This window comes from Ixodes scapularis, unplaced genomic scaffold, assembly GCF_016920785.2.
Source record: "Ixodes scapularis isolate PalLabHiFi unplaced genomic scaffold, ASM1692078v2 PGA_scaffold6__148_contigs__length_123643588, whole genome shotgun sequence".
NCBI lineage: Eukaryota > Metazoa > Arthropoda > Arachnida > Ixodida > Ixodidae > Ixodes > Ixodes scapularis.
This window is the reverse complement of record NW_024609881.1, coordinates 96,829,117-96,850,399: the sequence shown is the minus strand read 5'-3', so window position 1 is coordinate 96,850,399 and position 21,283 is coordinate 96,829,117. Positions and strand designations below refer to the sequence as shown.

General features: G+C 45.7%; 1 protein-coding gene across 3 annotated transcripts; it reads right to left on the bottom strand.

Moving 5' to 3' along the window:
- Positions 1-524: 524 nt before the first annotated feature.
- Positions 525-20,012, bottom strand: LOC115313250 (TNF receptor-associated factor 3). 3 transcript variants are annotated; one of them, XM_029972196.3, is made up of 4 exons: positions 19,828-20,012; positions 9,087-9,325; positions 7,095-7,347; positions 525-1,684 (listed from the first exon to the last, which is right to left on the bottom strand). In XM_029972196.3, the coding sequence occupies exons 1-4, from the start codon at positions 19,844-19,846 to the stop codon at positions 753-755; spliced, it is 1,443 nt and encodes a 480-aa protein (XP_029828056.2). In that variant the 5' UTR covers positions 19,847-20,012; the 3' UTR covers positions 525-752. The 3 variants fall into 3 exon arrangements, with proteins under 3 accessions (XP_029828056.2, XP_040067459.1, XP_040357277.1); XM_040211525.1 differs by having other exon boundaries at positions 9,087-9,341; positions 19,828-19,989; XM_040501343.2 differs by lacking the exon at positions 19,828-20,012 and adding an exon at positions 11,462-11,495.
- Between the last annotated feature and the right edge of the window lie 1,271 nt (positions 20,013-21,283).

Sequence of the window (21,283 nt, the reverse complement as noted above, 5' to 3'; positions counted from 1 at the left end):
TGTCCATATACGGTATACCTTTACCCGCGTTCGAAAAGGACGACTTAAACAATTAACTCGCGTGGTTCTCCCTCGCGCTGCTGGCGCTTGACAGCTCATCAACATGAGACGCATGAAACTAAACGGCACACTGTCTATTTATCTGGTCCGGAATCAATCATAATCTTTCTCGTTAGACGAAAATAGACACTTGGCGTCTGTTTTCATCAAACGAAATTCAACTGCCTTAACAACTTAAAAAAAAAAAAAAAAAAAAAAAAAAAAAAAAACTTGTTTGGTTAGTTTTGGTGCAACATTTGAGTTCGGAGCAGGATGGCACAGCGAAAGTGGATTGGCGCACAATGGTGCAGCGCCTCCACCCCTGCACACCTGATCGCCGAGAAACCGAAAACCGCCTCTCGATTTTTCTGAGGGGGTCGCGCGCGCGAACTGCTTCCGCAACCGCAGCTCAACAGCCAGTGTGAGTCCCTGCGGCCGCTGAAGGTCCGTGTCTCACCCAGGGCTCTCACGAAGATGCTTATAAGTGCAATGCGAGCGAGTGCTGACTTTATTTTCATGCAGGGCTGAAGTGCACTACTTCGTCAATGCAGCGATCCAAATCGAAACCATGCCACTCCTGTCCATGTCTAAAGAGGTCCTATATCTAGACGTGCACAGTGTTGCATGCAGATTTTCGGAAGTACAGTTCATACAGGCGCCCGAGCCACCTGCCAATTTTTTTCTAATTGTCTTCTCTCTCGGTGCCGTCACTGTCACTTCACCGTTATTACAGAAATTCCCACTATTCCCACAATCACCAAAATCACCGCAATGCAATTTTCTAATAGGACACTGCACTTCCAGCTTTCCCCGTCTGCCGTCGTCCTTGGAAGAGAGTCAGGTAGACTTTCCAGCGTGCTTTTAGCGTCCTCCGCCTTGCGCTTCCAGCTGTCTCTATCGGCCGTCATTTCTCTTTGCGAGCGGATGGCCATGAGCGCCCTACGTTTCCAGTTTTCCCGGTTTTCTGTCGTCTCTGCAAGGCTTTCACGTAGGGTTTCCAGCTTGCAGCTGGCGTCTTCTGCCTTTAACTTCCAGCTGTCCCTGTCCGCCGTCGTCTCTGTGAGGCTCTCATGTAGGATTTCCAGCTTGCGGTTAGCGTCGTCCGCCTTGAGCTTCCAGCTGTCCCCGTACGCTGTCTTCTCTGTGAGGCTTTGACGTAGGCTCTCCAGCATGCGGCCACAGTCACCCGCCTTGTACTTCCAGCTGTCCCTGTCCGCTGTCATCTGTGTGAGACTCTCACGTAGGGTTTCCAGCTTGCGGCTGGTGTCACCCGCCTTAAACTTCCAACTGTCCCTGTTTGCCGCCGTCTTTGCGAGAACGTCACGCAGCTCTTCCAGGTTGAGGTTGGCGTTGCCCGCCGTGAACTTCCAATTGTCCCTGTCTGCCGTCATTTGTGCAAGGTCGTTGCGTACGCTTTTCAGCATGCGAATGGCGTCCTCTGCCTTGAGCTTCCAACTGTCCCTGTCCGCCATCGTCTTTCCAAGGTCGTTGCATAAGCCTTCCAGCGTGCGACTGGCATCCTCCGCCTTGAGCTTCCAGCCGTCCCTCTCCAGCTTAATCTCTGCGAGGGTGTTATCTAGGCATTTCACCAGCTCGCTGCGTTCACTCGCCTCTTGCTGCCACTTCTCCAGGCTAGCTGTTGTTTCTGTAAAGATTGGGAGACACGAATAGACACTTTGCAAATTTCCCAAGCGCCCCGGCCCGCGCGCGAGCAATTATGGGAGAGACTGTCCCTCGCCTGGCCGCTCTGCCTTGAGATCGCAATGCCTTGTCGCTTGTCTCCTCTTAATCCTCTGGTTTTCGATTCCATTACCTATTTTTTATCTATTCCAGTGTATTTTTTATTGCTTCAAAGTGTTTCAATTTTCTTCTGCGCCCGATATTTCTTGCATTATACGAGGTGTGATCAGAAAGTTCCGGGACTGATTTTGTAGCGTAAAAAGAGAGGGCAGCACATTGATGCGCGCGCAGCCGTCGGAGGAAGGAACCTTCGTGCCTCACTACTATACAAAAGGGCGTCGCTCTGTGAACATGTGGAACTGCGCTACATGGGTTTCTGTGACCACGTGCACGGGCACAACGGCGATCTCACCATAGACTGCAAACTAGAATGAGAGCGAAGATCAGTTTTACGTTAAACTTGGTAAATATAAAACAGAAACCTTTGAAATGATTTAGCAGGATTAAGTCTAAGAGCGGTGAATTTTGTAAAGTGTTTTAAGGGGCACTCGCGCTTCAGGAACGACGGAATATCGCTGGAAGACGAAGAGCCGTAAGGCGACCTTATCCGACCTCTCCTTGACTACAGTGACGCTATGCCATTCTACAGCCGCAAGTGCCACTCAAAACACCTCGCGCACCTCACTGCTTTTTGACATAAACTTTCTTAATAATTTCAGAGGTCTGTTTTAAATTTGCCGAGCTTGACGTAAATTTGATGTTCGGTCTCGCTTTAGTTTGCAGTTTATGGAGAGATCGCCATTATGCTCGTGCATGTGGTCAAACAAACTCGTGTAGCGCAGCTCCAAATGTCCATAAAGCGACGCCCTTTAATATAACGAGACAAGGAGGTCCCTTTCTTCGACTGCTGCGCGCGCATCACTGTGGTGCCCTCTTTTTTTAAGCTGAAAAATAAGTTCCTGAACTTTTTGATCACACCTCGTATATAGCATTTGTGTCTTTATTTTGCCTTTATCGACAGGAGTGCCGACGAACAACACGCCGCTTCGCGTGTCGTCCTCGGAATAAGTACTACCGTTGCTACCAATTCCTATCGCGCTGTTAGCTGTTCATATTGATTCGATTGAACCGCGTGCCGTCGAGAGGAGCCGCTTATGAACACACGCGCACATGTCATAGACAGAGCTGTCGGGCACATGTCATGTCATAGGCAGAGCTCTGAAGACTGAATCAACAATCGTGACGCGAGAGCCGAGTGGCCGAGTGCGGTGCGATTAAGCCGCCCGCGCTTGCTTCGTTGACTCGCACTGTAGCGTGTCTTCGAGTGCCGCTTACTTGACTAAGATACAGCTTGCCGCTTTGCCGTCGCGAATCATTTGTTCGAATGCCTGCCGTTCGGATATACCGTTCGGCATATCCAACGCTGCGGCGCGTGACAACGGCACGCAGTTGTCTTCACCCAAACGCTTCGCAGGACGCTGTCTTTTGGAAAGCGGTGCCAGGAAACATATGCTGTGCGCTGGCAGTATTCTTTGCACAGCCTGGCACACAGCAAACTGTATCATGCGGGCATGTTGCTGCTGAAGGTGACCTAAAGAAATAAAATACCTTGAGCTGACATCTTGACTCGAGAAATAAAATTATCGAAGGAACTACGAGTTTCAAGATGACTGCCTTGGTGACAGCACATCTCTGTACTTAAAAAAGGGTGTTTGCAACTGACAATCACTTAGCAGATAGATTTAGAAGGAATACTATAAGCGCATACAATTGCGCGACTTTGGGCATCCGGAGCTTGCGAAGGGCTCGCGTGGCTGCGCGCAGTTTGTCAGGCACCGCAGCGTTGGATATGACGAACGGTGTTACGGCTTCGCAGGCATTCGGACAAATGATTCGCGGCAACACATATTTGGACTTGAAAAAGGGCGTTGGAAACTGACAACCGCTTAGCAGATAGATTACGAAGGCATGTCACAGGCGCATTCAAACCGCGACATTGAGTAGTCGGCGTTTGCGAAGAGATCGCGCCGCAGCGTGCAGTTGTCAGGCGCCGCAGCGTTACGTATGCCTCAGCTTCGCAAACATTCGGACAAATGGTTCGCGGTGACAAAGCGGCGTGCTGTACCTTCGTCAAGTAAGCGGCAATCGAAGGCATACGCTACAGTGCGAGTCAACGGAGCGAGCGCGGGCGGCCAAATCACAGCGCACTCGGCTCTCGCGTCGCGATTGTTGATTCCGAGCTCTGCATACGCCTGTGACATGTGCGCGGGTGTTCATAAACGGCTCTTCATGACTGAACGCGGGTCAAATGAACCAAAATGAACAGCTAGCAGCGAAATAGGAATCAGTAGCAACGGTAGTTCTCACCCAGGGAACGACGCGCGAATTTTCGTGTTGTCCGTGCACTCCCGTAGAAATAGGCAAAATAAAGACACAAATACTATACTCGTATATGCAAGAAATATCACGCGCAGAAGAGAATAGAAACAGTTAGAAGCAATAAGAAAATACACTGGAATAGATAAAAATAGGTAATGGAATCGAAAAACACAGGATTAAGAGGAGGCAAGCGACAAGGCATTGCGATCTCAAGGCAGAGCGGCCAGGCGAGGGACAGTCACTCCCACAATTCCTCGCGCCACTCTTTGCCACTCTTTGCCATAGCCTGTCAAGTGTTCGGGAAAAGGGGGGGGGGGGGGGGGGGATTTCCACGTATTCCCCCGGTGATCGCCCCCCCCCCCCCCCTCCCTGTCTCAACGCCACTGCATTATGGTAGTGCGTGAAGTTAAAACAACAGCGCGAACAGAAGGTACGACACTGGACGTGTTTCTAATATTGTGTCATGTTTTCTTTTTTTAGGTCCATGACTCTCAAAACTTTATGATAATGCTGCTTTTGTGAGGATATGTGTATCGGGAAAACGCTAGCAACCACACGAAATGTTTTACATCACTTATGCGAGTAAAAGTAGTGCACATTTACTCGCTTTTGTAAATCGATATTTCCTCTTTTAGGGACATCTTCACTACAAATTTTTTGCACTTTAATTGAGCCCTATCTGAAACTACACTGATGATTGCCGACTTGATTTTGCATAATTAAGATATCATTTTGCTATGGCCTTTTATATTACAGTTCAAGCTCTGCAGAAAAATCAATTTTAAAAAAGATACTTCAACATATCACTCTCTACTATTCTAGTAGGAATCGATGCCAGGTATCGATATAGACCTGTAAGTAGGTTTGCATTTACCTGAATTCTTCATACTTCTAGTAAAAAATGTTGGCAGTTGGATAGAACGAAGAAGGCCTAAAATCTTGAAATTGTAACAAGTTCGCACTCCGAAGGAAATGAAGCCCATTTCATGTATCTTTTTTATTTTTGCATCTGAGTGAACAAGAAAAATAGGGTTTATTGTGTCAATTCCCCGCCCACCAAGACTGAACAGCCGATTATTACCCCTTATAGTGTTAATCGGTTAGGAAAACCTCCATGATGCTATCTAACGGAAAAAATCTGAGCTATCACTGAGGCTACTGTGTGCATGAGCGGCATTTTCATGGCTGTTCGATTTTTGTAGTTCATTCCCACTTGGTCGGTAAACGATGGCGGAGTCAACACCGGATGTAGTCGTGCTTGGTTAGATAGAAAAAAAAAACGATTATTATCATTTATGCCACAAACTTACCATGAAATTCCCGAAAACCGATTGCTCAAGCTGCCGACCCGGTTAATTCAGCCACGCTTGATTTGGCGGCATTAACTGAGCAACAGCTTGTCAAGTTGACAGTAATGCAATCAATTTAACAGCCGCTAAAGTCTCTAAAATGGATGAGCAAAATTGATCCGAGAACGGGAAGGCCTATTAAGCCATATTCTCACCTTTGCTCTTATATTGTCCTCGACTGTACCTTTCTAGCGCGCGAGCGCTCGCTCTGCGGAAGAATGTTTCAAAGCCGCAACCTCGTGCTCTTGTGCTTGTGGCATTATTTAGCTGCACTGTCGGTTTAAGATCATTATCCGGTAAACTTTTGTCTTTCATAAAACAAATAAATCATATTGGTACTGATTTTGGAAATACCATGCACACAATATCAATATTTTTAATCCTCCGCCGCACAGGTAGTTCAATTTTAAACAGAGCCCAACTGCTCAAATCGAGCCCGCAAAACACAGAGTGTTTCCGTTGGCAACAAGGAAACTTCAACGTAACATTATAAATAAAAGCTAGGGCAGCTCTCGACTGCTGTCTCAGTAAAATAAATTAATTCTAAGAAAGACAAGATTCAAGGCATTCAGGGAAGTTCAAGTCATCGACGATGATCTTTGTACGCATCATCGACCATGTTGATCAAAACCGAAAACAAGTCAACGCCCGCGCCTCGGACGTCACCATGCCTGATGTGACGTCACGATACGACCAGCCATGCATACTAGCGAAATTTGGCGTGAAGTTTCGTATTCTTGTCAATACTTTAATTTAACAAATATTGGAGAGTCTTTTGATCAAATAAATATCACATCTGACTATATGTGGGCCCTCTCTACGTTACCAGCGCAAGAACTCGTTAACTTCCGGTTATCTCTGGACAATCCCTTTAAAGGCCGACCAACAAGCAGAAAGAAGGAAACTCTCCCTCAATTCCTCCGTTCCATTTGAGAAAGAGGAAGACCCGCCTCCTCTCTACCGGGACCATTTCAGAGATCTGCTCCTGTGTGGAGAGGAGGGGAAAAGTGAGCGAGTGGGAATGGAGAGAAGGAAACTGGGAACCGGTTTTTTCCCCGGTAGAAGACGATTTTGTAGGTCGGACTTTAAGAGTGAACTGAGTATGCATTCCAGGATCCTGCCTCGAGGCTTCAGTGTGTCGTTCCTGAAAACTGTGGCAAACCCATTTTATAAGACGGTTTCATTTATCGTTTTTGCCGCCACGCAACGCTCTCTGCAACCAGCGACTAGATCCGGAACTTTGCAGACAAGCACACAGCGTAGCGGAGCGAGAAAAAAACGTTCTACAAAAACTACCCTTCAGTTCATTTGAATGATTAAGGTTCCGGTTATGGTTCATATCAGAAGAAATAGAGTTTTTTAGTAGATCGTTTTTATACCTCCGGCCCCGATAACAATGCCCAATAACTACCATTTAAGCGCAAAGGCGTCGGTGAAGTTCAGATACCGTTATCGGAGTGATTGAAACGATTTACTAAAAACTCCCTGGTGTGCCGTTATCGGGTATTGTTACCAAAACTATTGGAACAATCTGCTAAAACTTTATAATTTCCGTTCTAAATCCGGTAAAGAAAAAAAAAACGCTCCCCAAAGGTTTTTTATTTGGGCTACGGTTTGAGTCCCTGCTGTGGGAACAGAGTTTCTTGCCTTGTAGTCTGAGCTTGAGCATACAGCTGTGATTTTCCAGCTGGACCGCGGACACCGCCGCGCCGCAGCCCAGTTCGCAGGTCAGCATCCGGTGCGGGCACGTCTTGACGTGGTCCTCGAGGGTGCGGCGAGGACAGCGGTGCTCGCACAGGTCATGAGGGCACGGCACCTCTTTGAACTCGCACTCGCCCAGGTGCGTCGTGTAAACGCTCACGGCAACTCTGGCACTGCACCCAGGACTGCGGCATTTCACCTGTGGCCGGAAGGACGACGAGGTTTTGAAGTGATCACGAGAAAGAAGACTAGAGCCCTGCACGGAAAAAAGTTTGGTCATCCGCATATCCTATCAGCATCCGCAGACTTTGTATCCGCATTTACTGACCCGCAATCCGCGCATTCATGTTTAAGTATAAAACAAAGCGTGAATGAAAAAAAAAGTATCTGGATGGTACCTTATAACTTATCAGCCGTTTGCTTATCTTTGTAGAAAAGAATACGGTGAAAGTCATCTTATCGGTTTTCTTCCATGTTCCAAAAAATGCGCTAAACATTTTTTTTATTCTAACGTGCATATTTTATAACTATGAAAATTAATAGAGAACATAGTAGTAACGGTTCTATTTTATTTAAATCAAATAATAAAAAAGAGGGATTTAAATCAAATAATAAAAAACCTTACCCCTTTGTTCTTTACTTGTGGAAAAAAAACGAGTACATGCGCTTCTTTCGTCGCCGAGACATATTCGGGTTGTTCATTTGTTTTGTAAACGTAGTCGCCTCTTCGGTAAACCAATTGGACTATCCAGGCAATTCTGATCGAATTCTAAAGATTCACCTCAGGGAGATGGAACAAAAGGTTGGAGCAGTGCAACCTAGGTTTCGACCTGGCTTACACAGAGGAAAGACGAAAAGTAAGTCAGGTATTGCCACGGTTAATGTATGCAGACAATGTATGCCCGCCCGCCCGCCCGCCCGCCCGCCCGCCCGCCAACCCGCCAACCCGCCAACCCGCCAACCCGCCAACCCGCCAACCCGCCCGCCCGCCCGCCAACCCGCCCGCCCGCCCGCCCGCCAACCCGCCCGCCCGCCAACCCGCCCGCCCGCCAACCCGCCAGCCCGCCAACCCGCCAGCCCGCCAACCCGCCAACCCGCCCGCCCGCCAACCCGCCAACCCGCCAACCCGCCCGCCCGCCAACCCGCCAGCCCGCCAGCCCGCCAGCCCGCCAGCCCGCCAGCCCGCCAGCCCGCCAGCCCGCCCGCCCGCCCATCCATCCATCCATCCATCCATCTATCCATCCATCCATCCATCCATCCATCCATCCATCCATCCATCCATCCACCTACCTACCTACCTACCTATCCATCATCCATCCACCCATCCACCCATCCACTCTCCCACCCACTCCTCCACCCACTCCCCCATCCATCCATCCATCCCTGCCCAGAGAAGCCACGTCACATTCGTGAATCACGTGAACGTAATAACACTGTTGAACGCTGATATTCTATAGGCTCACACATGCTCGCCATTCTCGCACGCTACGCACTACGCCGCTGGTCTCATTTTCTCGCCTTCTAGCCTGCTTCTTGCTCCTATATTCTGACGAAACAAAGGATTCCATTAATTACGTCGGCGATGTTGAAGGCACCGTCGGCTCGAAAAGCGGGTGGAAAATGAGAAAACTGAAGGCTGAAGCAGACTGGACGCGGTGGGAGCCAAGTCGTCAGTGCATACAGAAGATTGTCGGAGCGGCGCCTCCATGCTAGGGGCACTGGCGGATATGTGAACGATATATGGAGAAGCGATGCAGACCACGTCACCGACCCTTCAGACATGGCGGCCTTACTCGGTGGGCAGATCCCACGGTCCCGCAAATTGATAAATTTGCCTTATGTATGCAACATGCTTACTCTAACCACTGATAGTTTATGGCACGGTTACTTTATTAAATTCAGTATAGCAACATTGAAAGTTAAAGACTCGGCACACACCTTGACATTTCCAACCATGTTCTGGATAAGTGGATGGGCGGGCACGAGGGAGGTACCCTGCAGAGACACTCGGCACAGGGGACAGGTGCTGTTCGTACGCAGCCACAGCATGATGCAGCCCTTGCAGAAGACGTGGCGGCAGCGGCACTCCACCGGTTCTCGCAGCAAGCAATGGCAGATGGCGCAGGTCAGCTCCTCGTCCAGTGGAGGGTCGCAGTCCTCCGGGCATATTTCGAGAACTGTATTGTTAAGTCCCTTGAGAAAACTCGCATTCCGCAATTTAGGTGCACTTTGACCGCTCGCTATTCGTCTCACTGTGAATACTTTCTTGAGTTATTGGTTTTATTTTAAAAGTAATACAATTCTCATTCCTCTGCTATAACTCGTGTTTTATTTTGTTCGTGGTTAATTATAACGTCGCTAGTGGGAAGGCGCAAACTCCCACTTGCTCCGCTAGTTCCCATTTTGTGAAAAGGCCATTATAGATAACACGAGTTCTATGATGCTGTCTTGTTAAGAAGATTTACGGGCAGAAATGGACGAGGGCGATTTTTAGAAAGTTTGTTTCACTTCTTTTTGTACAGGTTCCCAAATATTTTCCTAAATCACAAATTTTTAGCACGAATCTTTTTTTATTATATCTACTAGACTTAGCTACACTTTAGTTTTGGCACTTTCTTTATTCATTAAAATTTTCAAACGCAGGTTTAATGTTGCTGACACGATATTTTATTTAAAACATGGCAATATTTTATGCTTTAGAATTTAGATGATGGGAGTTCTTATTTTGCTTAGCGGGCAATTGAACGAAGTGACGAGGTGTGAAGTCTCTAAGATATGCGAATATGTGAACGAGGGCTTTTGTTAATTCTTGAAGTAACATTGTAGCAGCCTGTCAAACTTTACAGTACTTGATGAATTTGCTTTGTGAAAATACTATAAAATTAATGGCATCTAATGAAGCTGGTTGTAATAAATAAATATACCTTAATATTCCAAGAGATAGCCCACCTAAAATGGAAAACAAATCAGGTGAAAACAAGGAGCAAGCTAACTTTCGGTGTGCGATGAGGAAGTTAGGAAAAAAAAAACTAGTTTTAGATTGTGATATCTACGGAACTTGTGATCGGAGGGAGAGCTAATGAATTACAAACGACTGTCCTTCCAACTCATCAATGTTCGCGTAAATCCCGTCGTGGCTAAGCAACACATTTCTGCTGAGGTCACCAATGGCCAAGGACCTGCAATTACTAAGGAGACTTTCGGTGTCTGTAAGAAACGAACAAACAAATCTAGCCAAAAATAGGGGTAAGGTGTCTCTCGAGAATTCACTGTATATTACTATACACTAGATTTCCCCCGTGATGGGCATCCGCGTTTCTTGTTTAAATATAACTTGGGGGTGGCGCTGACGCCTCTATTATCATCATTGTCAACGTTTTTTTAGCTCTGCAAGCCGAAAATGCTTTCACGGTTTATTGATAAAAGAATGATCCAGGTAACACATCCGATTAATAAATTGCATGTTTTTGTGTTAGCTTTTATCGGTGGTACTGATCATAGCTCCCTGGAAAAGGGACAAAAGAGATTGCATTTTAGTTTATTAAAAACATTACAAGGGCGTCAACCTGCACTGATCACGATCACGCTCGTGAGCAGATAGCACGAGGGGCACTCGAGAGTCTTGTCGCGTCGTCGGCTTCATTTCTTGGGAGCAGGAGTGTATCTGGAATTTGTCTAGCCATCAACTCAGCCAACTCTTCGAATGCGCTTTATAGGTTTATTATGGTAGGCAAGAAAGGGGAGGTGTGGTGATAGCTTGCAAGTGGCACGTCCCAGTGACCGAGAACCGTCTGACACTTCATGCCGCATGTGTCACTGTTACCATGGTACTGATGATGATGATTAATGTTTTAGTGGCGCATCGACAAAAGTCAAATTTGGGGGCTTTACGTGCCAAACCAACGACGGGCATCTGACACACCCCAGCGGAGGACTGAGGATTAATTGCACGTTTTTATGCACGTTTTTATGTCTATGTCTTGCCGGTTCCACCCCATGAGCTGCATGCATCAATGAGTGCTTGTCGAACGACGACCAACTGTGTCAGGCGGCGTTTTCTGTTACTCAGAAATTACGCGTTTTACTTTTTGCTTTTACTTCTTTGCGGCGATATTGAATATATAGGAACTGCTGGATGGGCAGCAGCGTCTAATGGCCAAATTAAATCAAATCGAAGCAAACCAGGCATCGGCCGATTCCAGACTGAATGACGTGTGTAACCGTATAGGATCAGTGGAAGCGAAAATTGATAAACTTGACAATATACAGACAGTTCTTCAAGAGTATAAAGAAAAATGTGACGCACAACTTACGCAGATACAAGCTCTGTCATCCCGGGTAGAAACTCTCGAAAATCGTAGCCGCCGCAGTAATCTGATTTTTTATGGATTCCCGGAATCAAATGCGAAAGAAACCGCCGCTGCTTGTGAAGAACTTGTTACGAACCTGTGCCACACTCGTTTAGGCGTAGATGATATTCTTATCGAAAAGGTATACCGGCTAGGCAAGCAGTCTACTGATCGTAACCGACCAATCTTTGCAAGTTTTCGTTTTCTGAAAGATAAGGAAAGAATCATGTTTAATGCTCGCAAACTAAAAGGTACAAATTTAAGCATCTCAGAAGACCTCTCCGAATCTGTTCGTGTTGTAAGAAAGCAATTATGGGAATACGCGAAGGCTCACCGTCGAACGGATAGCAAAGTTGTGCTAAAACATGACTGCTTGCTCCTAGACGGGGTCAAATTCACTTGGGATGATGAGGCAAAGCTGGTGATTCAGCATTGACTACCTAATAACCGCAAAGAATGTCCAATAAACATAACCCTTGTCAACTGTAGAAGTGTGAAAAATAAAGTAGATGAGCTACGGCAGCTTGTAAACATGACTCAGTCACAGGTTGTGATCGGGACGGAGTCGTGGCTGGACGAAAACGTTCTCGATCGAGAGGTTTTCCCTGACAATTACTTGTGTTATAGAAAAGATAGAAATTCCCGCGGAGGGGGTGTTTTTATTCTTGTTCATGAAAGTATTGTTTCCAAAGAAATGCCGATTGAAACTGAAAACGTTGAAAACGTTTGGTGCGAACTTTCCTTGGGTAATGGTGAACGGCTGGCCGTCGGTGCCTTTTACAGGCCACCAGGTACACAGCCGAGCGTTTTAAGTTCACTGTCTGAAATTGTTTCTACTATTAGATGCGCTAAAATTATAATTGGAGGTGACTTTAATCTACCTGCAATTAACTGGAAGGCGAATAATCACAGGACTGGTGCAGGAGGAGAGTTATACAACGAGTTTTTCAGTCTTATGGACCTGTGTTCACTTGAACAGCACGTTCTTGAGCCAACGCGAGACGATAAAACGGGCCACATTCTAGATTTACTTTTATCCAATACGCCAGACATGATCTCAAATACGCAAGTCATCACTGGCATCAGCGATCATAAAGTAGTTGTGGCAGATGTTAACCTTGCAAATACCAATGTCGGTCGGTCAAAACCGCGGAAGGTGTTTTTATACAACAAAGCAGATTATGATAGCATGTCAGCTGCACTTGATTCGTATTTTCCAACCTTTGAAACGTTGGCTGAGGAACTGAGTATCGAGGATCTCTGGCGTGTTTTTAAGAAGAAAATAACTGAATTAACGAACTGCTTTGTTCCTTCTGCTATGCTTACTTCGAAGCGTGCACGTGACAAACCTTGGGTATCTCGCCAGCTCCGTAGCCTTATTCAAAAGAAGCGAAGGGCGTTCCTCAAGTACCGTAGCACTCAACTTGCAGCCCATCTTGCCAAGCTGAGCGAACTAACTGCACACGTAAAAACCAGCATTCATACAGCCAAACAACAATATTTCCAGGCATTTGAAGAGAGGGTGAAGAATAATCCAAAGGAGTTCTGGAGATACGTGCGCAGCAATGCCAAAAGTGATATCTCCGTTCCGCCGCTTAATCACGATGACAGTGTTGTACAAAGTGATACCGATAAGGCCCAGCTTTTGAATTCATTTTTTTATTCCGTGTTTAACCCGCCTGCACAGCGGGATGTTTCTTTCGATGCGCCCTTTGTGACTAATGAGATGCCTCCGATCACACTCCAAGTGGAAGGGATTAGAAAGCTTATAAATGAACTTGATGTAAGCAAGGCAACAGGCCCCGACAACATTTCTCCTTGTATTCTGAGGTCATGCTCTGGTGTAGTCTGCCTGTATTTTTATGTTCTTTTTGAAAAAAAATTAGATACATCATCATTGCCGTCAGATTGGAAGCTTGGTCGGGTGGTCCCGATACACAAGGGTGGCCCAAGGAACGTGGTCACAAATTACCGTCCGATTTCACTAACTAGCATCGCTTGTAAGGTAATTGAGCACGTTTTATATACAGGCATAATCCATCATGTAGATGCCTCGGGAATACTACATTCCTCCCAGCACGGCTTCGTCAAGGATACTCGTGTGTGACACAGCTAACAGAGTTTGTACATGAATTGGCAGGTGCTCTTGATGGCCGTGATAGCGTTGACTGCATTTTTCTTGATTTCAGCAAGGCGTTTGATGTTGTCTCCTATAACTTGTTAATTGCGAAACTTCACGGTTATAAAATTGATAAGAAAGTGGTATATTAAATACGCGAATATTTGTCTCTCCGTAAACAATATGTTGTGCTAAATGGTTGCCAGTCCGAATTTGCTGACGTGACATCAGGAGTCCCGCAAGGGTCCGTCCTTGGGCCGCTGTTGTTTATGCTGTGCTTGAATGATATCGTGGGTGTTGTGTCATCACCAATGCGTCTCTTTGCAGACGATTGTGTTGTTTATCGAAAAATACGAGCGAGTGATGACGTCGACATTCTACAGGCAGACATAAATGCAATTACCGATTGGTGCAAACTGTGGGAAATGAATATTAATTTTAAGAAAACTGTCCACATCCCATTTACGAGACGGCGTGTTCCGTCCCTCAGTACTTATACCATTAATGACGAGCCACTCACTGTTGCCTACGAATACAAATATCTTGGTGTATTCCTAACCTCGACCCTAAGTTGGAGTAAGCACATTGACTATACTGTCTTTAAAGCCTCGAGAAGGCTTGGCTTTCTCGCTCGTAATTTTAAGCCTGTACCACGTTCCTTGAAAGAAAGACTTTATTTTTCGCATGTCCGCTCAATTTTAGAATATGCCTGCACTATATGGGATCCTCACACTGCTGTCCAGATAATCAAACTTGAAAAAGTACAAAACCGGGCTGCCCGTTTTGTTTTAAACAATTACGACAGGTGACTTAGTATGACTCGTGCGAAACAGAGCCTAGGATGGAAGGAGTTAAGCTTTAGAAGGAAGAACCTTCGACTGAAATTTTTTAATAACATATTTCACTGTAGGACTGGGATAGATAGAAATGCCTACCTTCACCCGCCAGATTACATCGCAACGAAAGGATCATGTGTATAAGGTCAAGAAATTCCGCTGTAAAAGTGACGTCTATATGAACTCTTTTTTTCCTAAAACAATACGGGATTGGAACGGTTTGCCAGCCTCGGTGGTCAACATTGTTCCTAACGATATGTTTTATTCAACACTAACCTCGTAGTGTCTAGTTAGTAGTTGAGTAACGTTCGTAGTGTTTAGTAGACCGCATTTTTATTTTTTATGTAGCCTGCACTTTGTTGTGATACTGAAAGATTTATGGCTTGTGAATATTGGTCTTTTAACTTTTGTATAACTATTCGTGTTCTTCATTTCCAACTTCTCCCCCCCCCCCCCCCCCCCCCTTCCTACTGTAATGCCCCATGGCGCTGTAGGTATCTGAATAAATAAAAAATAAATAATTTCAATCACCTGGGGTTCTTTTGACGTGCAACTGAAAGCTCGGTTACACGGCGCCTTCTCCGCAATAAGCCTCCGTCAGATTGCGGGCACCTCGGCCGGGATTCGAATTCGCCACATGGGGATCCGTAGGCCGGCGCTCTCACCTCGGAGCCACCGTGGCGGCTGGCGCATCGACAACGGAGGCTATATTGCGCCAATTTAATGTTTTTTAGCTTGCACTAAAGAAAACGGTTTAAGATAACTAGTATAAAAAAAATACAACAGCTGTATGAATCCAGTTTTCTTTAGGCAGTCGAGAACACGGTGAAGAGGCACCAAAGGGCAGTCACCAAGTAAAAACATTGGATGAAAGGAAAGAGAACCTCTAAAAAGTTCAAGGAAGCTCGACCGGCGCAATTCATGGTGAAATGGGCAACGCCATGATCTGTGTAACACTGTAAGTCCTTTCCCACAATGGGCACAGAGCTTTACAGTTTCGTCACGAAGAAGGTGCAAGTGCGTCAAGCGTGTGTGGCCAATCCTCAGGCGGCAGAGCAGAACCTCTACACATCATTCCCTGCGAAATGAGCTCTCGCACAGTGCCAAAACGGGCTTAATGACATGAAGCTTCTTGTTACATTTTCTGTCTCACTGCAACTGCCATGATATCAAGAGTGATTTCTTCAAAAGCGGTTTCAAATCCTGATGGGGTAAGCCACAAGTTGCTGTTAAATCCTTGGCAGATGCAGCCAACCTATCGGCTTTCTCATTCCCTGGAATCCGGACATGACTGAGTCGGTACCCAACAAAATTTCATGTCATGTCCGAGTTGGAAAGTTCCATATAATTTACCTCGTACTTGTAGAGTGAGAAGATTTTTTTGTAGGGAGCACTCAGGACACAGCCAGTAACGCGCTTTGAGAATCATCAAAGAGAATAGCTTTCCTTATATTGTTTTTTAGTATGTGATCAACAGATAGTAAAATGCCATACAGCTCTGCAGTAAAGATGCTTGCTACACAGTTAAGCTGAAGAGATTTCATGAAGGAACCAGAATTTACGGCACAGCCTACAAAAAACGAGGATTTCGACCCATCGGTATAGAATTCAGTGTAACCTCTATATGCCTCCTGCAATGAAGTCCCAATCGTTTGCGACTGACACTTACAAAATACAGTAAGCGGGTTACCTCCCGACAATTTCTCCAGCAGGAGGATTTCCTGCTGGAGAACTTGTGGGGAGGTAACCCTCTTACTGTATTTTGTAAGTGTCCAGTCGCAAACGATTGGGACTTCGTCCCGAGGAGCAACTCTGCCTCTGTAATTTAGCACGTCAACATCATGAGGTGGGGCATGAAAGGAGGCACCGAAATTTCGAATGCGAAAGTTGAGTGGCCGTACAATGCTTGGCTTTCGTTCAAAAAGTCAAGAGAAACGACAGGTATAAATGGCACTGTAAGCTGGGTGTTGTGGATTATAATAGACCCGATAAGCATAACAAAGACTCAGGTACTGCCTGCGTTTCTCAGGCGACATCTGGTGCGTATTAGCATATAGGCTTAACACAGGTAATGGGCGAAATGCACCGGAGGCAAGTCTGAGCTCTAAATGGTGAACTGGATCTAGCATCTTCAAAGTAGAGGATCGTGCCGAATCATACACAACTGCACCGTAGTCAAGGCGAGACCGAACTAGGGAGTTGTAAAATCGTAAGAGGCGTCGCCAGTTCGATCTTCATGAAATGTGGGACACCTTGAGAACGTTTGAAGAACTTATTTGCGCTTCAACTCCCTCAAATGTGGCACCAAAGTGAGCTTCCTGTCAAGCATTACACCTCGAAATTTGTGTTCCTGTTGAAAAGATATGTCTATGCTATTGAGATGCAAAGTGAGGTCCAAAGACGGATCCCCGGCGCAATGAAAAAGCAACACCAAGTTTTTTCGGTAAAAAACTTGAAACCGTTTTCATGCGCCCATTTGCTCATCCTGTTGATAGTGAGTTGTAGTTGCCGTTCACAACTCGAGAGGTTACATGAAGAGATCTGCACGTCGTCTAGATAAAGAGAATAAGATACCGATGGTCGTATCACCCTTGCAGGACTGTTGATTTTAACAGCAAAAAGGGTAACGCTTAAGACTCCTCCTTGAGAGATCTTATTTTATTTACAAAAGACATCTGACAGTGTGCCACCTAAGCGGACCTGAAAGGTTAGCTCAGCGAGTTTTGTATGCATTGAAGCAAACGGCCAGGCACACCGCAGTTGTACAGATCTCTAAGAATTTGATACCTCCATGCGTTATCTTATGCTTTTTGCAGATCAAAAAATACCGAAACAAAGTGTTGTCGGTGCACAAATGCCTCACGAATAGGGGTATCTAAACGAACCAAGTGATCTGTGGTTGGTCGTTCCTCTCGAAATCCACACTGGTTAATATCAAAAAGTTCTTAGCCTCCAAAAAATAAAGAAGACGTCGATTGATGAGCCTTTCATATGTCTTCCCCAGGCAACTAGTCAGTGCGATGGGACGGTAGCTTGGGATGGAGGGATCTTTGCCATGTTTCAAGAGAGGTATAAAATGAGCACATTTCCAGCAACGAGGAAATGCAGCTTGTTTCCACAAGTGATTAAAAAACGTCATCAAATGGCAAAGTGATTCAGGGGACAGGTGTCTAAGCATTTCATAAAGAATTTTGTCTGGGCCTGGTGCAGCCTGCTTTTTTGTAGAAAGTGCCAATTTGAGTTCACGCATAGTGAATGGTTTGTTGTATAAAAAAGTTGCAGACCTTAACATAGAGATTGACCGCTTTTCAACCGTTGACTGGAATTTTTTGAACTTTGCACTGAAATTAGAGTAACTGTTAATTAGATCATTATTTTTTTTTGTTTGCCAATGTTCGCCAAGGACATTTACTTCATCCTTGAGCGATGCAGAGGAGGAGGAAAAAAATGAAAGACGTTTACCATCCCCTCTTACGCCGAATTATTTTATTTCTTTTATTCTTATTGTTTCCTTTTCCAGTGTTATAGATGTTTATTAATTTTCTCGTATGTTGCAAATATTTTCAGCCATTTTGAACCCTGCATTTGCTAACCACTTTAGAATTTAAATAAAATGGTCAGAGCACATAATGTTTATTGCCGATGTGAAAGGTATAAAACATATTTTTGCAGTTGTGCACTGGGGCCATTTTGACTGGATATACCTGAACATATTTTTTAACATTTTATATCCTTAAAGTGTTAACACACTTGTTATCTTAAACTGATGACCTGTAAGCAGAATCCCAACTTCCTTCGCAGCATTGAAGCTAAACTAAATATTTGCAGCTTAGCTGCCTTCTAAATTAGGCATCCCATGCTCGTTAGGTTTGCGAAACCTATTCTCTGGATATGCCCCTTGCACTGTTCATGATCTTTCGGGGACCAACATTTCTTAGTGCCCAGTCGTCCTAATGAATAGCGTATGGTACGGCGCCTGGAATACGTCTTTGACTGGTGTGTCTTGGCATTCTATACTGCTTTTGCATCGAACGTGGTCCCAAAGTGGTTACAAAGTATGTCGCAGGAGCTGGCATGTCATGCATCGGAGGTCGCAAATCTGCTGGTTTGTCCTTTGCGTTTCAAAAAAGAAGACGAAATGCAAGTGTCGCTTTCGTCACAGCGTCCCAACTCCTCGCCACTAATGCTTTACTGAACTGTAAAACTGATAGCGACCCGTACCAGAAAAGGGGGTCTCCTTCTTCCAGCTCCACTGCTGCGCCATGACCAAGATCGTGGCAGGGTACGGCACGCCACAACTAGGACGTCATCGAACGGAAATCGAGGAACCATAAATGAAGACATAACCAGCACGCGAGTCGGAGGCCTGTTCCAATAAAGGCCTATTGGTGTATTGGGACATTTCAATGGACCAATTCACCAATAGGCCTCTATATGAACAATACACCAACGGGCGTCAATTGGACCAATTCACCGATAGGCCTCAATTGAACCAATATGCCAATAGGATTTTAATGGACCACTAGGTTCCACCTATGGGTTACGAAAGGATTCTATTCGTCTATAGGTTTACTGGACCATAATCTTATACACATAGGATCCTCTATTGAAATTTTTGCTAGGGATTGTTTCGTGTTTTTCGAGCACGGGAGAGCGTGCGTTAGAACAGCATCACTTCATCAACTGTGCGGCGTCGCCGTCGGGAGTGTTTCGAGCTGGCCAAAGGGAAACCATACGCTGCGCCTGTCGGACGCAGTTGAAGGAGGGTGCGAAGAATTGGGCCACTCGTGCTCGATGGTGAACGGGAAAAAGCGACCGGTGCATTTTCGACGACGAGTAAAGACATCGTGATCGGGACAAATCCGTCTGTGTGTACGATTGCGTCGCTCGTTTTCCGAAAAAATCGAGCGGCCTTTTTTCAAAGACGAGTGGAGATATCGTGATAGTGACAACGTCGACCTACCGCGACCCAGGCGATAAGATAAGAAAACGAGCTTCGCGTCCGACTTCCTACGGTTGAGCGACACTCGCATCGGGACATATCGCATTTGTTCGTGGATGAAAATGTGAAATATAATTAGGTGGTGGTAGCTTCTCGAGAAAGGTGCGTTTGCAAAATTTAAATACATGAACAAACTGCAGGGTTTTTATGCATCCGGTGTTACGACGTGGGGAAAGTCGTAAAGGTTTCAAGCAGGAAGATTAGAAGAAAGTGAACTCACTTGTTGATATGTTACCTCTTCCTCTCTGAAGCAATTTGTAACAGTTACTTCGAAAAGTATATAAGTTGAACCACAAAGTACAGAAATAAACACATAAAATTACGCGCTAAAAAAAGAGTTCAGGATTTGGAGTAGAGCATTTGAATTACGTACGGGTCTGCTCCGTGTCCATTCTTTGCAGGCTTCCTCGTCCGGTTGCCGGCGGGGGTAAAAGTGGGTGAGGAGGAGTAGCAGATTCTGTGCGCCGACACCTCCCCCGCGTGAAAGATCGCGAAAGACGGCGACAGAAGACGAGAGAAAGAAACCAATGTTGTCAGCTGAAGGACGACAGTAGCAATGGTTGTCGCGAAAACTGAAAACTCTCAGCAAAATAGACAGTGATTATTTAACGTTGTAAACTAAATTCTGAGTTATTTTAACGCCTATAAAAAGCAATATACTAATTACGCTGCATTAACTTCCTTTCTGTCGAAATGTCGGGAATGTGGTGGTTACGCGGTTTCGTTTCCCGGGGCGCGCTTATCAAAACCATAGCTGCGAAGCTGCTTCTCTGGTTTAGTTTTGCGTTGACGCGACGCCGTACACCCGCGAGTTATGCAAAAAGTAATTAAGCTTCTGAAGGAACGTCAATATCTTTCCACCGGTAAGTACGTGGATTGTTCGTTGGGGCACAAATGAGCAGCACGTTAATGTCACTTGATACTCGGAATGTGAGGATGTCCGGTTTGATTACATGGCGGGCGTGATCGCTTGCTTTCTGACGCGGCGCGGTAGTTCTTTATCGTTCTTTCTCCGGTGGCACAACTCACGCGACCGAAAGAGGTGTAAGAACCCATCCATATCCACTAGAAAGACAACTTGGGAGGGAAAAGAGGAATGGAAGAGCGCAGTGGCCTGATTGAACCACTTATCAGGTGCTTTCACGACGAATCGTGTATTTTGTATTATGTTTTGATTTTATGTGCACGTGTCTGTTTCGTCCTCCGTGCGAATTCCACTGACAGGACTCGACGCCAACGATAATACGATAACTCGCAATAGTCTTTGCCCCGCACCTGAATTCCTTTCTCCGTGTCATCCGTGTCATCCGTGTCACCTGTCGTGCTGCAAAGTTGAAATAACGAGCAGAACTTTCTATGTCGTCTGAAACGAAAGGACGCTCTTGTGTCTGCTCAACAAATCGGGTCCCAAGGATCCCATGTTCGAGCGAGTCTTGCCTTTCTTACGGTACAGTAGCCGCGGCGGAGTGTTGTGGTCGAAAAAAAGAAATTAACTTATGCTGAATGTATGACTATTTCGCCGTAGACGGCCCTGGGAATGTTTCGTTTTTTTAATAAAACGGGTTTTGCTGATTGTTAACGCTCAGTACTACGAGTGTTAATTATTCTGGACGGCTTATGGCCAGGGCGAAATGTCATGTCACGTCCTAAAACACTGGCTGTGATCCTAGCGTGTGTTGTGTTTTATTGACGGTAATTATATCTGGACCACAAAAAGTTTTTTTTTTTTTCGCAGGACATGCTTTTAATCAAGTGATTTGTCAGTTTAAATGCACGCTCTTAATAAAATGACCCATCCATTCAGATAATTTGACAAATCTAGTAGCACC